A 16,987-nucleotide genomic window follows, 5' to 3' on the forward strand; every position below is an offset into this window, starting at 1 on the left:
TAGATGGTGACGTCACTGCGTTATTGTTATTAAGACCGGTGTGTAACGCGTAGTTGTTGATACGCCTTGATTCATTTATAACATTTATATAATAAAAAATACAACAATACAGTACCGTGAGATCGTCAAATCAAATCCATTCACAATACATACAACCAATCACAATAAACAAATACAACAAAACAGTACCAGTAGATCGTCAACTTAAAATCCGAACAGTCACACATTAGTTACACACTTGTTTCGCTGCTACACACATTTCACTCGTGATCTTAGTGTCGAATGACGTAGTAGATTAAAGTCAATTAACAACGACATTAAACAATGCCGCCTTTTTGGTTTGACCGCGAACGTAAGACAATCGATATGATAACATGACCCCATGTTAATTGATCGATTTTGACACGTAGCGTAGTCTGCCTATTTGGGTAGGCATTGTCATGGAGACGCTGCAGATATACACAGATTCGAGGTGCAGTGAAGCCGAAGATAAGGTAGGTGTATATATGGATTTTGTAAATTCCGGGACATTTGACAGATTTCCGGGACAGCGGGACGAGTTCTTCATTTCCGGGACTGTCCCGGACAATCCGGGACGTATGGCATGTATGCTTATGCGTTTTTACTTCAGACTATTCCAGGACTCCGGGGGTCACTGGTTCGAGCCCTAGTACCGGCTACTTTTTTTTCCTTTTTTAAATTTTATTCTTGATATTTTACTGGAGCTTTTAAGATCCAATGTTTACATTTATCAATATAAAGCATTTAATGACAAACTTCAAAATATGCCAAAATCTGTGAAAAGGCCCCTTTAAAATCTAATACAAAAGTCTGACTGTATGTGACACACTTATCAATTCAGGAAAAGTTCCAAAGTTTCTTTAATTTTATGTAACATGTGATTGATATAAGTCATTTAAAAATAATAATTCGCCCTAGGTGTTTCAGATATTGAAAAAAAGTACAGAAATGTATTTAATTTGATGCTAATTTGTATAGCTGACATATATGTTTGATTGTTTTTTTACAGGGTACCGCAGTAAATCAAATATATTGTCAACAATACCAGTTTGAAATTTTATGAACTGACTTCATTATCTTCACACATAATGAAAAGAGCACTCATAAAAATATGAATTCTATGGTAACCTGTACATTCAAGTCGATAATATACCTTAGTGTCCTACAAATTTATGTCTTTTGTGAGTAAATATGGCTTTATCGCCTAAATAGCAAGTTAATTTATGCGTGACTATTCATATTGTGAAATGTATCCATATATCTGTCTATGCATAAAATCATTGAAATGTTTTATTTTCATATTTAAAGAAGTTACCAGAAGTACCACTTACTGAAGAAATGTTGCCAGAATGTTTATCATTGCTGTGTAAAACAGGAGATGGTCTGGCTCACGCATATGTAAAGATTGACATCAAGGAAAGGTAAAAAATAAGATGCATAATTATTTTTAACGAAGTCAAATTGAAATATTGGTTTTTATGAAGTAATGTTGGTAGTCGTCTGACAATTCATCTGTTGAGCAAATCTTAAGTTTCACACAGTAATAAGATTCAAATTTAGGCAGATTATGCCAGAATTTTTATATGTTTGCTTAACACCAAGAAGATTGTAAAGGTCTGCATGCATGCAAATGAGAATCTGATCATGTTGGTTCACAATTGACGGATGCAGACATCAAGCGCATGTGTTTATAACAAAAACTGGTGTTGTGATGTTTGTTATTATGCACCCGAAGGAGGGCATATAGTGATCAGACTGCCCGTCCGTCTGTCCATCACACTTTGTGTTAAGGTTTCGAAAAATGCTCATAACTTCTATGTCGCTTCAGATAGCAATTACATATATGGCATGCATGTGTATATGGACAAGGCCTTTCCATATGCACACAAATTTTGACTCCTGTGACATTGACCTTGAACTTAGGGTCCGCATTTAGGTTTCGAAATCTGCGTTTAGGTTTCAAAAAAAGCTCATAACTTCTATCAAGCATTTATAGGGGGCATAAGTCATCATATGGTGACAACTCTTGTTTTTGTTTTGAACTTTAAAGTGAAACCCATAGTCTATAACTAGCCCATATCTTCCTTTGCCAGAGAACTCACTAACATCAGTCTCCTCAAGTCTTTCATCCACCTCCGCTACGTGGACGTGAGCAAGAACAAGCTGAAAGATATCTCGCCGCTGAGCGCACTAACTCACATGCTGACCTTGAAAGCAGATGAGAACCTTCTGACTAGTGCACGATTAGAGGAGATGCCGTTCCTACAGGTGGCCTCGTTCAACAGCAATAAAATCACAAGCACTGAGGGTGTCAATCATCCCATGTTGGAGCATCTGTCCATTAATAGTCAGTACTTTAAGTTGCATACGATATTTTTAATTCCCCTACAGACAAGGTTTGGGATTGAGGCAGGATTAATATGAGAAGCTTGTTGGTTTAATTGTTTGTTGTTTTTAATCATTTAACAATGATAACATAGGAAAAACAACACATTTACAAAGTAGTTTCTGTACACATGTAAATATAATAAAATATTTGGGCAAGTTTTAGATTTGAATTAAACACTCAAGTTGTCAGAGTTATGATTCCTTTTTGACAAAACAATTTTTTCTTAGGGCAACTCAAGAAAGAATTCACATATTCAAATAATTTATGTTACACATAAGCTATATGATAAAATACATGTTCAGTTCAATTTTGGTGTGTTATTATTTCTTTGTTAGAACCTCTTTTGGAGCTTTTCCTGATCATTTATGGAATATGACCAATGCTGTAAACTTGGGAATTTTAAGCATCAATTTAATCTAAATTGAGATAACAAATTAATAGTTTGATGTATAAAATTTGAACTATTGGTGATACAACTTACGTAAAACATTAAATTCCAAACATGAATATGCCAGTAAAAGGGATATTTAAACTTAAAAACTCTTAATGTCTACAGCAATCATCTCTATTATAAGTTAACATCATAAATTCAAACAATCTATTGGGCATATTTGGATTAGCATAGGGGAACAAGATACTTTTTCCCAAGGGTAATATGACCCAATAATAGTTTTGGAACTGTTGTAATAGAGTTATGAACATTGTAAATTCCTTGAAGAAGCAGTGCTGTTTGTAAGTGTTTGTAATACATTCATAAATTTGATGAACTGAACAAATTATAGTCATATTTGACATGTCATTTCATGTCTGGTTCAATTGGTAACAAACTGCATTAATATTTTGTGCTATTTTGATTTTATTAAAAATGCGAAAGACACTGTGCATGCAATTCTTGACTGTTTTCTTTTTCAGACAATGAAATCACTAAAATTACTGGCCTTGATACTCAGAAGTTGAGTCGGTTACACACGCTCGAATTGCGAGGAAATAAACTGACCACCACAGACGGCATTGTTCTTCCAAATTTGAAAAATCTTTTCCTAGTAAGTATTTGTTTGTAATTTTTTAAAGGAAGTTTTAAAAACAAATGGGGTTTTTGACCTTGCAGTTTCACAGAAGAAACTTTCTGGTTCTACCCAGGAAGCATACATAAGAGTGGCTCTATAGGTTAAGATAATAAGTTTAAACAAAACAGAAACATTCTGTGAATAAGTCTCGTAAACATTTTACATGCAAATTAATTCATTTGTTAAATTAACAGTGGTTGAAGTCAAGAGACTTTTTTTCTTCAGTGGCATAAGCGTTGCAGCGAAGGTTAAATTGTGAAAAACTAGTACATGCCTTATGTGGCGATTGGTCATGACATTATTTCCATGACATGCCCCCTACCTCTAATACAAGCAGGGCAGTTGTCAGCTACTGGCATAAGAAAAGGGCAAATAGGTTAAATGTCTACCCCATCTTCCTGCGCACCTCCAAAAAAACAACCCCATTACAAAGTGTAAATAAGCTATAATAAATCAGTTTTAATTGTAGAAAAACATATGAGCCCCCTCTGGTAAAATGGGGCCTATTGCGTGTGCGTTAAGTGTCATTCCAGATGAGCTTGTAAAGTCCACACAGGCTAATCAAGGATGGCATTTTCCCCCTAAACATGATTTTCCCTAAGAAAAAATTTCTTTAAACAAAAGAAACCATAAAAGCGGAAAGTGCCAAGCCTGATAAGCCTGTGCGTCCCTGCACAGGCTAATCTGGGACATCACTTTACCTGCATGCATTTAGCCCCATTTTCCCAGATTGAGGCTAATGTAGTTACCAATGACCTTTAACTCCTGGATTATGGTCCATCACCAGGCAGCCAACATGATCAAGCATCTGGAAGGCATGCAGCATCTGACGGGCGTCCAGACCATCCACCTCAGGGAGAACCAGCTCTCACAGCTGGACGGCTTCCGAGAGGAGAACAAGATGCTCCAGTACATCAACATGAGGTAAACTGGCCTGCCCTTCTTTTACAAACGTTTTTGATCTCACAGTGTTTTGTTTATTTGGTCAAATTTTGGCCCAAAAGTCAGCCCTATTTTCAATGTCAATTTCCAACTTTGCCCATATTCATGAACAAGTTTGTGCCATGACTACATGAGGGTACCCAAGACACTTTGACTAAATGCTTTCTTAATCTCAAACCCACAATTGTTGTCCTATTGGAATGCTTGTTTAAGCTTGGTTTGTTATTGGTTGGATGTTAAAATGTTCAGAATAAGATTAAACTTAAGATGGTTTACTGTTATGGGGCCCAGGCTTGTACTTGTGATCAACAGTCACTGTTTCTCTGTTGTTTTTACACTCAACATTCCCTAATAGAACAGTCTATTATCTATTAAACATTATGTTTTTGAGAAATGCTAATCAAATTGAGGCTGCAGTGAGTTCTTATTGGTAGTTGAAAGCTGATAAGCAACAAATATAATGTTCTGTACTTAATATAATGAAGTGTTCATATGGTAATAATTAACAGACAATAATAACATGCTTTTGATAGTTCTTCTGTCTTGTTTTGCTGTTTACAGTATAGAAAATATTAAATGTAAAAAAGTTGTCAGAAAATCTTAAGTGATTTAGAATTTTCATTTTCAGTTAAAAGCCATTTTCCGTTTTGAACTTCGCTTGTTGCTGTTGACCCTTTCAAGATCTCTTTCACAAAAGGATATTGTTTTTTATTGTTATCATCAGTTTTTCACATCATCTTAACAAAATAATCTAAATTTGCCAGCTTTCATATCAAGTGCCTGCATTCAATTTATTTCCTTTTTTTTCAACAAAAATCTAGATTTCGAGTTCATACTATTTGGACCATTTCCGGACCCTTATGCTCATACTAATGCTTTTAGGTTGTTTATCTCCATTTCTCCATATTTATAAGTGCTGATTTATCAAGTGTTGAAAAGCAAAGTTTAACAACATTAAAGAGTCTTCATGAATGACTCAGACATCTTGTTTCAGATTTGTGAAGGATAGTATCATAGTACTATAAATGTGAGTTCTCCATGCACTATTATTTTCCTGGTCACAAAAATAGTTTAATTTTTTTTATTTGTTAATTAGGGGCTTGAGGGAGGGAAGGGTCCACTTATTATATAATAATACACATTTGACTGTTTATTTGCTGTAGTCTTTAGCTGTAAAAAAAATGAACCAAGCTCTGGAAAAACTGGGCTAACTGCATATGGGTAAAATATCATCCCTGATTAACCTGCGCAGTCTGCACAGGCTAATCAGGAATGATGCTTTTCGGCTTGTATGGATTTTTGTTCTCTTCGAAACAAAAATCCAGTCAATGGGGGAAATGTCGTTCCTGATTAGCCTGTGAGGATACTTAACACGCATGCATTAAGCCCTGCTTTCACAGACCACTGCCCAAATGTATTCATGTAATATACTGTCAACAGATCTTTCTTATAGAGGCCTTGTAGCAATTTGTGACAAAAGCTGTAAGTCTGTCTACGTTTTTATTGGTCCTTAATCTGAAGATAAGTGTGTGTTTACTTATACTTTCAGTGATTTATTATCGAAACTGTAGCTTTTTTTATGACACTATATTTAGTTGAAATTAATTTGATAGGAGGATTCCTCTAAGAAAAAACCACCAAAAATATATCCACATATGCTTAATCATTAACGTGTCTCAACTTGTTGTTATTTCTTATTGAGGTATGCAATGTTAATGGGCGTATAGAGGCATGTTTAAAATAAATTTTTAGAAATAAATATTTATTTTTGCAGAATTATAACATCAATATAACATTGTTACTTGGTGAATAAATTCTTGAACAGAGGAATGGTGGATTATTATAATAAACGTCCTTTATGGGAAATAATAATACTTGATATTCCCCTTACCTTGTTAGATACGTATTTTAAGCTCGGATGTTTTTAGAGAAAACCCGAGGTATTGTCATAGCCAGCTTGTCGTGTGGTCCGCAGCTGCGTCGTTCTAAAACCTTGAAATTTTGCTCTAAAATCAAAGTGCTTCCACCTAAAACTTTGAAACTTCATATGTAGATGCACCTTGATCAGTTCTACACGCCACACTCATTTTAGGGTCACTAGGTCAAAGGTCAAGGACACTGTGACCTCTAAAAAAAAATAAAAATTCTGACAAGCTTTCATTTATTTAAAACGGCACAGGCAGCCGAGGGTTGGCACCCGTTATGCGGTACTCTTGTTAAGCATTTGTAGTTCCTTAGAAAGTTATATTTAATTTAAGAACATTCTTACAAGATTCAAGTTTTTAAGGCTTCATCTCCAAACCTTAGATACTGATGAGCAGCAAACTGCATTTAACCTGAACAGACTGCTTTGTTAAGATGTGAGTGGCGAAATACATTTGAGGAAAGGGAAATTTCACTCCACAATGGTCTGTGAACAGTGGAATATGTTGCAGCTTACTGCAACAAAATCTTATAAAAATAAATATGAAATGGTGTCTCAACTGTGAAGTGTGGAAAAGATCTTTTAAATGATTTTACTTATACATGAAAGATATATTTGTAAAATTGTGCAAAACATTAAAATTCAGCCTGATTTCCCTTTGAATATTATTTAATAAGTTAGTAGAAAATTGCTTTTAGTGTTATGCCCGTTTAAGCTGCGTTCCAGGAAAACAAGACTTAATGCATGTGCAGAAAATGTCATACCAGATGAGCCTGGGTGGTTTGCAAACCATACAGGCTAATCAAGAATGACACTTTGCTTTTGTGGAAATTTTGGTTTAGGGTAAGTCTCTTCTCACTGTAAATCCAATTAAGGTGGAAAAAGTTGTCATTGATTAGCCTGTGCAGAAAACACAGGCTAACTTTAGACGACACTTTATGCACATGCATAAACAATTGTTTAATCAGAGCGAGGCTGGAACATGAGTAGTGTTCTGAGAAAACTTGGCATAATGCATGTGCGTATAGTGTCGTCCCACAGGCTAATCAGTGACGACACTTTACGCCTAATTGGATTTTTGCAAAGAAGAGAAATCATATAAACGAAAAATGTCATAAAAGCGAAAAGTGTCGTCCCTGATAAGCCTGTGAGGACTTCACAGGCTAATCTAGGACGACACTTTACGCACATGTATTATGCCCAGTTTTCTCAGAACGCGACTCCTATAATCATTAAAGATTATGAAATTGTGTTTCAACTGTGAAGTGTGAAAACAATCTTTTAAATGATTGTACCTATAAGTTAAACCTTTGTACAATTATGCACATTCTGTCAAAAGTTAAAATCCAGACCTACTTTTAGGGCTGCAACGGATATCCGAAATATCCGAGATTCGCGGATCAAAACGAGGATTCGCGGATCTAACCGTGATTGGTAAAATCGGTTATGAATCCGGATCTTAATTGAGTTCATTCTTTCATTTGCGGTAAGTGTTTCTTTCGCCCTAATACTTTTCGTCAAATTGTTTCTTTCTGTTTGAAAGGCTGACTGGTACGTAGTTTCTCACGATTATCGCTACTTTTTCGACAAAAAACATGGTACTACACAGTCTGTTTTCGTTTTCTATGGTGCAAAATGGCGCCGAAGAAAATTCACGATGCACTTAAACAATTAAAATCGTCGGTGTGGAAGCATTTCGGGTTTTATTATTTTAATTCTGGCTTATAAGTGGTAGTTACAAAGTATTTTATTGATTCTTATTGCAGATTGCCTGTGATGCATTTATTGCTTGTTAAAATACAGCATTATTCATATTATATCTGACTGACATAGATGTGTTTAATATGAGACATTATTCATTAACTTTATAATATTTGTCATAGACGAGAATTTGTTCAATTTGTTCGCCAAATATAAGTTGAGCCTCGCCAATAAAGTTTGAAACTCGCCTTATACGAGAAAAAGGCGGCCAATATGGAAAAAACACGGACAAAGGTCGGCCAATACGAGATTCAGACAATCAGAAACCAGGAAAAACTCGGCCTTATATGAGAATCTAAATTTTCAACAATTTGGACGCCATTTTGAAGTTGTATGCTTAGTTTTGGTGCAAAAGTTTAAATTTTTAAAAATATACTTTAAGCACTCAGCCCCTGATATATTCAGTTCCCTTTTTTGACAATAACAATATTGCAGTGTAACCACAACAGTAAGGTTCAATATTTGAGCGTACAAAAATAACACCCTTCAATATTTTCAATGAACTACTATGAGCGCCCAAAGTAAAACTAATTCGAAATCATGGAGGATTTACACATTACAAATGCAATTCCGAATGGCATCAAGTAAGTTTTCAATCCTTATTGTCTTTATGAGTTGTATTAAAAACGACGGTAGTGGATCCAGTGTGGCTGGAATGTTATTCAGGTAAATTTTGCATAATTTCGCGACCTGTCAAATTATGTTCCTGCAACATGTAATATCTAGGAAGCATCTTTCGTCATATACTTAGTTTAAATGCTATTGTTTCTGTGCACCAATAAGTTGTATAGAACAGAAATTTTGCTATTTTTCAAAAGTTCATACTTCATTTAATATCAAAAACCTGTAATTCGAAAGTGAAATTCAAGCTTTTCTTGGTGAATAATATTATAAAGTTAATTAATAAAATTGTCATTAATAAGTTGAATTTATATTGGATTTATTATTGAGCTTCAGACAGCCGTATTGTCCTTCGGCCGCCAATAAGGCTGTCTTCAGCTCAATAACAAAGCCAATATGAATTCAACTGATTAATAACATTATATTATTATTAATGTTTGTAGTTAAAATGCTTACAGTTTTTCGTGTCTGTGCGATTTTGATAGTTTTTGAGAAATTTGCGGAATCTGGACTCGGGTATAAAAGTTTGTTCGAATAATGCCAGTCCCTTTTTTCATCTACTTAGTATTTGTTTTTGTTTTTGATGTCGTTATTTCTGCTTCCACTACTGCTGTTGCGGCTGCAGCTGCATTTACTAATGCTGCTAAAGTAGTATAAATATTAGTAGCTGTAAAGTTTATAATAATAATAAAAGTGTATTACTTTTTTTCATAAGAAATATATAAGTTCTAGTGTTTCAAAACATAATTTTGGTTATAGCAATATAAATTATAGTTTATTTTGCGTATTTTTACTTTCAAATTAGGATTCGAACCGATATTGGATACCTGAGCCTTTGGAATCGAATTCGGATCCGATTGAAATTTTGGATGCGCTGCAGCACTACCTACTTTCACTTGAATAAATTTGTAGAGAGACATCCCTCATTCCAAGGATCATGTTTGACTTATTTTTAACGGAATCAAGCCCCATTTCTATCATCTAACCCACTTGTTCCCCTAGTTATTATGCAATGCCCTACAAAGGCGTCTTGAGTGTTCACTATTGTTGTGACAAAGAAAACCATCAGTAATGTGATTTAAAATTTAGTTGCACTTTCCTAGGGATCATTTAAATGTGTCTTATTGTGACGTTTTTTTCTTGTAGGTGAAAAAGTATCACAAATAATTAAAAGTCTTTCTTTGACAGTCCTTCAATAATGTAACTATAGAAACAACCACCTGGAAAGTTAAATATGTTTGTTCGAGGATAACAACATCATAGAATCTGACATGGACATGAAACACCTTCTCTAAGGTAGTAACTTGAAATAGAAATGTCTGTTCTTATGCCCCCGGTAGGGTGGCATATAGCAGTTGAACTATCAGTCCGTCTGTCCGTCTGTCTGTCTGTGCGTCCGTCCAAAAACTTTAACATTGACCATACCTTTTGCAATATTGAAGATAGCAATTTAATATTTGGCATGCATGTGTTTCTCATGAAGCTGCAAATTTTGAGTGGTGAAAGGTCAAGGTCAAGGTAATCCTTTAAGGTCAAAGGTAAAAAAATAATTCAAGGGAAGTAACAAGCATTTAAAGGGAGATAATTTCTATTTATCATTTGGCAGGTACAGATCATTTTTACAAGGGAAGTAATATTTTTTAAAGCGGCGCAGTAGGGGGCATTGTGTTTTTGACAAACACATCTCTTGTTTAATGTGGACTGAGTGGGTCTTTAAGGTAAAAGCATTCTATAAACTTGATCTTATATGAATTAAAATAGGCCCAAACAAAAGTATCAACGATGTGGGAAAATGGGGCTAAAAGCTAATCAGGGATGACACTTTCCGTGTTTATGTACGAAAATCCAGTTAAGGTGGAAAGTGTTGTCCCTGACTGTACAGGCTAATATGGAACGACAATTTACACACATGGATTAAGCCCAGTTTTCTCAAAACGCGACTCATATTGTTTACTGTATTTTCAATATTTTTAGGGGCAACAATGTGACAGACGTGAAGGAGATAAAGAAGTTAGCAGTGGTACCCATGTTGAGAGCCCTAGTCTTATCAGGTAAGTGTTGTCTTTGTAAATAAAACATAGACAAACATTGGGCCTCGTTCTTGGAAATCTTGGCTTAATGCATGTGTGTAAAGCGTCATCCCTGACAAGCCAATGCAGCGTACACAGGCTAATCACAGTCTAATCAGGGACGACACTTCCGGTCTAATCTGTGTTTTTTGCTCAGACGAGACTTGCTTAGAATGAGAAATAAAAGCAGAAAGTGTTATCCCTGAGTAGCTATTGCAGTCTGCACAGGCTAATCTAGTGGGACAATACTTTACGTACATGCATAAAGCCCCGTTTTCATAAAGTGTTACGTCATAGATGAATCCACTTTTACTGTCAAAAGATATCCAAAAGACTGATTGGATTAATTTAGATTCAATTATTTTTGTTGACATGAAATTTCCTGGATTCATAAAATCTGGCATTTCTGTTTTATCTTAAAAGTTTTGATTTTTTTATAATGTCTGGCATATGACTTCTGACTTGAACATTTGTTGGACATTTTGTAAAAAGTGTCCAAAAAATAATATTGGTTGCACTGTTTTAAATAAAGAACATCTAAATTAACCCTTTAATGCCTACCATCTAAAAAAAAGGCCTTGGCAACCAGCGTGGACACAGATGAGACGCTGCATGATGCGGCGTCTCATCAGGGTCTGCGCGGTTTGCTTAAATGAATTTATGTAAGAAATATTCTAAATATAGAAATAAAAATACTAGACATCCCTAATGTTGGAAATAAATTGATGCAATTTAGAAGAATGGGAGAGTTCACTAGGCATAAATGGGTTAATGCACTGGTAGATAGATCCTCCTTTTATTCATGTATTAGGGTGAGACGGATTGGACTATTGGATTGGATAACAATGTTAGTTGTGCATCTAATCTTTTACAACAGAAAATTAGGGTTTAACACAGCGATTTTTTTCCTTCTTTATAAAGTACCGGTAAACGGCACTTTCCCAATTCTGAGAAAAGTACAAATTTTCCAATTGCTGGCCAAAAAATTCCGATTTTTCCCAATTTTTGGGTTTTCACGACTCAATTTTTCCCAATTGGACCAGTACGGTTACTTTTTCCAATAGGACAAAAAAAATCGCTGTAACATCAGCAAAATATAACCAGTATTTATAATTGCATATTATGAACTGTTATAGACTAGAGAACCCAGGGTTTTTTTTAAGAAAAAAGGGAAGACGCTGGACGCTGGGTAAAAGGGGAAAATCGAGCGCGAAAGAGACACATTTGAGGAAAAAATAAAAACTGTTCGTTTCAATGTCTATAACTCGCCTACAGACTTCAGGGTTTTTTTAAGAAAAAGAGGCATGTCTCTGACCTTTTTGTTCTTAAACACATGAACAAGTATGATATTAAAGTCAAAGTCCTAAATAAAGTTGCAGGGGTAGATCTAATAATGGGAAATGTTTTCAACTGGGGCCGGGGAACAATGTCAATATTGTGATTTCAATTTCATGATGAATGGGTTGACGATCTAGATCTGCTACAGTATTGGAAGGGAAAGGTGCGGCAGCTGCCGATTGTCTACTTTCACTTTCACAATAATCCGACAGTATTAATCGATGTTGATTACATGTACCTCCGAATCCTGCTGGGTTTCAACGGTTTTTTGATGATTCATTCTTAAAAAATGCGTCAACGCAATTAATATTTTCCTAGTCCGAACGTTTTATTTTGTTCGTGTATGAACGCCAATTGTGAGACTTTTTTCTGTTTTAACGTTTATATCTTGGCTTTCACATAACCTGGATGAAAATTCGACTGGTTTCCGGTAATTAATTGACGAAACACCCTTCTCGCGCAAGACCGGAATCCAGTAAAATAGTCACATGATTAATACGATTAGTTGCCCGGTTTCCATGACGTAATTTAAGAGCTATATATAGAATCACTGGGATTCCCAGATTTGAGTGTTCGCCGGGAGAGAGAGAGAGAGAGAGCGAGATCGTTGTACATGATACAAATTGGATAAGTGTCGACTTCCCAAAAGAAAAAAAACATTTCTTTGAGGGTAAAATATTATATTTTGGTGAAAAATTATATTTTTGGAGGGGAAATGGTAGTTTTAGGGGAAAAATTCTGGTAGGGGAAGACGCTGAATATCGGCGCCACTTTCTTAGTAAAAAAAAACCCTGGAACCATAGAGAATGATCTTGTATTCTTGTGCAGAAAGTATATAGATGAAGGGGTAGCCTATCTACCAGTGAATATCAGATCATATGCACTTGCCCCCTGGTCATAATTGAATAATGTACAACAGTCATGTAATATTTCATGTTATTATACCTCATTTTTATTCACAATGCTAAACTCCCATAGGCCATCTTGACATAGAAATACTGTCAGACCCAGCGGGAAAAAATTTACTGTAAAAAAATACTGTCGCCTGCTCCAAAAATACTGTCGCCCGCAACCTTAGCAATCACATACAGAATGGTAAAAAATTATACTGTCCCATTCACGCGTGCGCAGTACGCAGTTTTGCATTTCCGTTGTACACAGACGACCAAATTTGTCAATCATTGCTGAAATTAAATACAATTATTGAATATTAAAATTGTTCATGGTTCATATAAATTTGTCATGTTTGAATAGTTTTTTCGGTATCATAAAATAAATATTACATGTCTGACAGGGTGACAGTAAATTTTTCAACTTTCGTTAAAATACTGTCAACCTCGGCTTCGCCTTGATTGACAGTATTTCCTCAAATTGACAAATTTACTGTCAATCTGTCAGACATGTAATATTTGTATAATATGATCCTTGTTCTAGGAAAACTGGACTTAATGCATGTGCTTGAAGTATTGTTCAGATTAGCCTCTGAAGTATGCACAGGCTAACCAGGTATAACACTTTCTGCTTTTACGGTATTTTTTTGTGAAAAGAAAGTCCCTTCTAGCAAAGATTAAATAAAGGCGGAAAGTGTCGTCCCTGATTAGCGTTTGTGTTCTGCACAGGCTAGTTTGGGACGGCACGTGACGCACATGCACTTAGCCCAGTATTCCCAGAACCATGCTCATTAGATGATATACAACAGAGAACCCAGCGGCGGAAGAAGATGACTATCGCGTGGAGGTCCTTATAGCGCTTCGTAAACTTGAGCGTCTCGACAAGGCAGAGTACACAGAGGATGAAAGGAATGATGCTGAAGAGATGGCTGAGGCAAGAAAGCTAGAGGAGGCGAATGCAGAGGTGGGTGGTGAACTTTGTTACAGTAACTGTTGAGTTTTGGGTGTTGTGAGACACTGTGTGGGAACTTTCTCACCATAAGCTAAAATGTTGTGTTGGATTTATTTGATTGGGAAAGGGAGTTTTATGTTGTATTTTAATACCCCTACGGAGTGGGCGGCATTTAGCGATGCACTTGTCTGTCAGTGTGTCCCTTAGCTTGTATTTGGAACTTCTATTTAAATGTTGGGTGGATCTCACTGAAACACAAACAGTTTAATGACCTAAAGGACTGTGTAGATGATTATAAAATAGATACAATTTTGAGCTGCAATAAGTTAGGCAGAATTGGGGCCCTTCATCCGTTTTACCACTATACAATATATAGTTCCTAAATTGTGTGTGTTCATCGCCTATTACTGCTAGGTGGACTTTACTGACACTTTCACGGCTGAATGTGTAGATGATTGTCATGGAAGGCATTGACTCCTACTATTTTTGACTCTTTGTTTTTCTGTCCACTTTAGAATTAATATATTGTGGATAAGTCAGTGTGTCGAAGAATTCGTTTTGGGGACATCCATGTCAGTGACACCTTTTTGCTTATATTGTCAAATGGAATTGGGAACCGAATTTTAATAAATGTATGACAGAATCATGAAACATTTGTAAGATTTCTAGCTCAACTACATAGAATATAATAGCTAATTTTAATTTGAAAAAAAAATCTTAAAAAAGATTCTTAATATTGTTAATAAAAAGTGGTACATAATGTTAATAACATAACTGAGCATACAATCTAGCCTTTCTTGGCACTTAAGTCCCTTATATACTGATTTGTATTCATTTTTTTAACTTTTTTATGTAATTCTTACTGACATTAAAACTTGCTGTCCACAAATGTTTTTGGAAATTATTTGGAAAAATGTTACTCAAAGCAGCATACTATGTAAAGGGAAACTACTCTTAAATCAGAAATAACTGCTTCTAACTTTACCATTGCCAATTTTGTAAACTAATCAACTATAAGAATTTAAGTCACAGTGGTATTAATTCACCTGTTGCTGTGGAGTGTACTCTTAATAAAAAAAATGTTGTAAAACCTTTTTGTTTACAAATCTTTTCTCATATTTTGTTATGGATTCTACAATAATTGTGCACATTATGTGTCTGATCGCGCAATATGCACCAATGATTGATTTATTTCTATTTATGACAATTTTAAAAGTATATTACCACAATTGTATTTTGCTATAATATGAGGCATTTTTTTATGATCCTTGTACAATAAGGCAACATATGCTTTTTGGAGGAAATGGCTACTCTTAAAAAGTTTAATGCTTGATTGAGGAAAATAAAATAAAGAACACATGAAATCCAATTAACTGTCAATTGGCTTTGTTAATGTAAAAGCCAGCATGCACCATTTATTTCTGATGTGTAACTCCCTTGTACACAGAGCTCCAGATAAGAGGCGTATCTGCGTATTTACGCATTGAAAAAATAAAAAAACGCATTAAAAATCATCCCATTACATAACAAAACGCAATACAAATCTTGGTACGTATTTTAATTTACATCGATTTAAGTGCTTAACCGGTTTAACCAATACTCCAGTTGAGTTTTTAGTGTAAGTTAACCTTTGAATAAAAAGTAAGTCAATCAAAATAAGCTTGTAAGTTTTAGCATAGGTGCAACGCACCTATGCTTTAGGTATATACGACATTGCGAAAACCCACATCGAATGGTTGACCATTATGAAGCCTTACCTGATCAAAAATCAGACGAAATATCTATTTAATTAAGTATATGGTAATTCTTACAATTTTTTTTTGAAATGTTTTTCTAACGTTTTTTTCCAAGAATATTGCTGACACTGTTTTTAGTGAATTTTTCTAAGACCGTTTTACGTGAAAAAACCTAAGAAACTAAAACAAATTTCGTTCGTAAAATAATTCTGTTCTTGTTGATAGTGACCTCACACCTAATTTCTATTTCCTTTGTTTACTGTTCTGTGTCTGTGAGAGGTCAAATGTTTACATAACTGAATTCATAAGGCCCTGGTTTAAGAATATGTAACATTTCATCGGTTAATTATAAATAGAAATTAAAACATATTCTCAGCAGGAAGTGGGGCATAAAGCACTTTTATTCTTTGAAAATGTGTAAAAAATGGCGTAGTACGATGAATGTTTTCTGATTTATGACATGGATTCTGACCTGCCTATGGAATTGATGAAGTAGAGTTTGAAAGTAATAGAGATGTGTTAATTGAAGTTAAAATGATTTACTTTGAGCCAGAAAATAACGTTACGAGTAGAGCTAACGGCTTAAATGTGGCATCGGATTTAATGGATTCGCGCGAATTCTGGACGAGTGTTGTGTCTGTAAAATATTTAATGGAAAGCTGTAAATGTATCAAGTCGGAAAGAAAACGGATGGTTGCATAATGGTATGCGTGAAATAATGTAATTCTATGTATTTATTTTCATAGTTATGTCTTTTGTAACCATTCACATTTGTTGCTATTTGGAATTCCCGTTTCTAAAAATAGAACATTTCGGTAACAAGGGGGGCCACTCGTGATGTCAGCAATCGTTAAGGTTACAATATACTAAATAATTGAGTCTTGAAGGGCTGTACTCTCCTAACAAATCATCATATTTTCCTCGAAGGCATGTTATACACTTTAGACTGTTGTTCTGGTTTTATCGTTTGGAGATATTGATAGGGTAAGCATAGGTGTTCACTACTAAATCCCTGAAATAGGATAAAGTTGGAGATTAAAGTAAAAAATGGCACTGCAAAAGCTTACAATCCACTAGAAAACGGCCTAAAAAAGGTGCAAACACAGTCGATTTTGATTTGAGTTGAATTCTTTTTTGGTTGAACATGACATATCTTTTTTATTGCTTAAATCAATTCAGCTAAGAATGCCCGTCAAGAAAAGGTATGGTTATGGGGGTCTCTATGTGCAAAATGTTGTATTTATTTTCGCTCAAAGTTGTCGCTTTTACATCGAAAC

General features: G+C 35.0%; 1 protein-coding gene across 14 annotated transcripts in view; it reads left to right on the forward strand.

Moving 5' to 3' along the window:
• The window catches only part of LOC127882396 (leucine-rich repeat-containing protein 23-like), a 38,450-nt gene that overhangs the window by 1,245 nt on the left and 20,218 nt on the right, over positions 1-16,987 (forward strand). For all 14 annotated transcript variants that reach the window (XM_052431000.1, XM_052431001.1, XM_052430998.1 and 11 more), the window contains 6 exons: positions 1,330-1,442; positions 2,115-2,368; positions 3,323-3,453; positions 4,265-4,401; positions 10,700-10,776; positions 13,832-13,986. In XM_052431000.1, the coding sequence (XP_052286960.1) occupies positions 1,330-1,442; positions 2,115-2,368; positions 3,323-3,453; positions 4,265-4,401; positions 10,700-10,776; positions 13,832-13,986 (867 nt within the window). The remainder of the gene's footprint in view (positions 1-1,329; positions 1,443-2,114; positions 2,369-3,322; positions 3,454-4,264; positions 4,402-10,699; positions 10,777-13,831; positions 13,987-16,987) is intronic.

This window comes from Dreissena polymorpha, chromosome 5 (assembly GCF_020536995.1).
Source record: "Dreissena polymorpha isolate Duluth1 chromosome 5, UMN_Dpol_1.0, whole genome shotgun sequence".
NCBI classification, from domain to species: Eukaryota; Metazoa; Mollusca; class Bivalvia; order Myida; family Dreissenidae; genus Dreissena; species Dreissena polymorpha.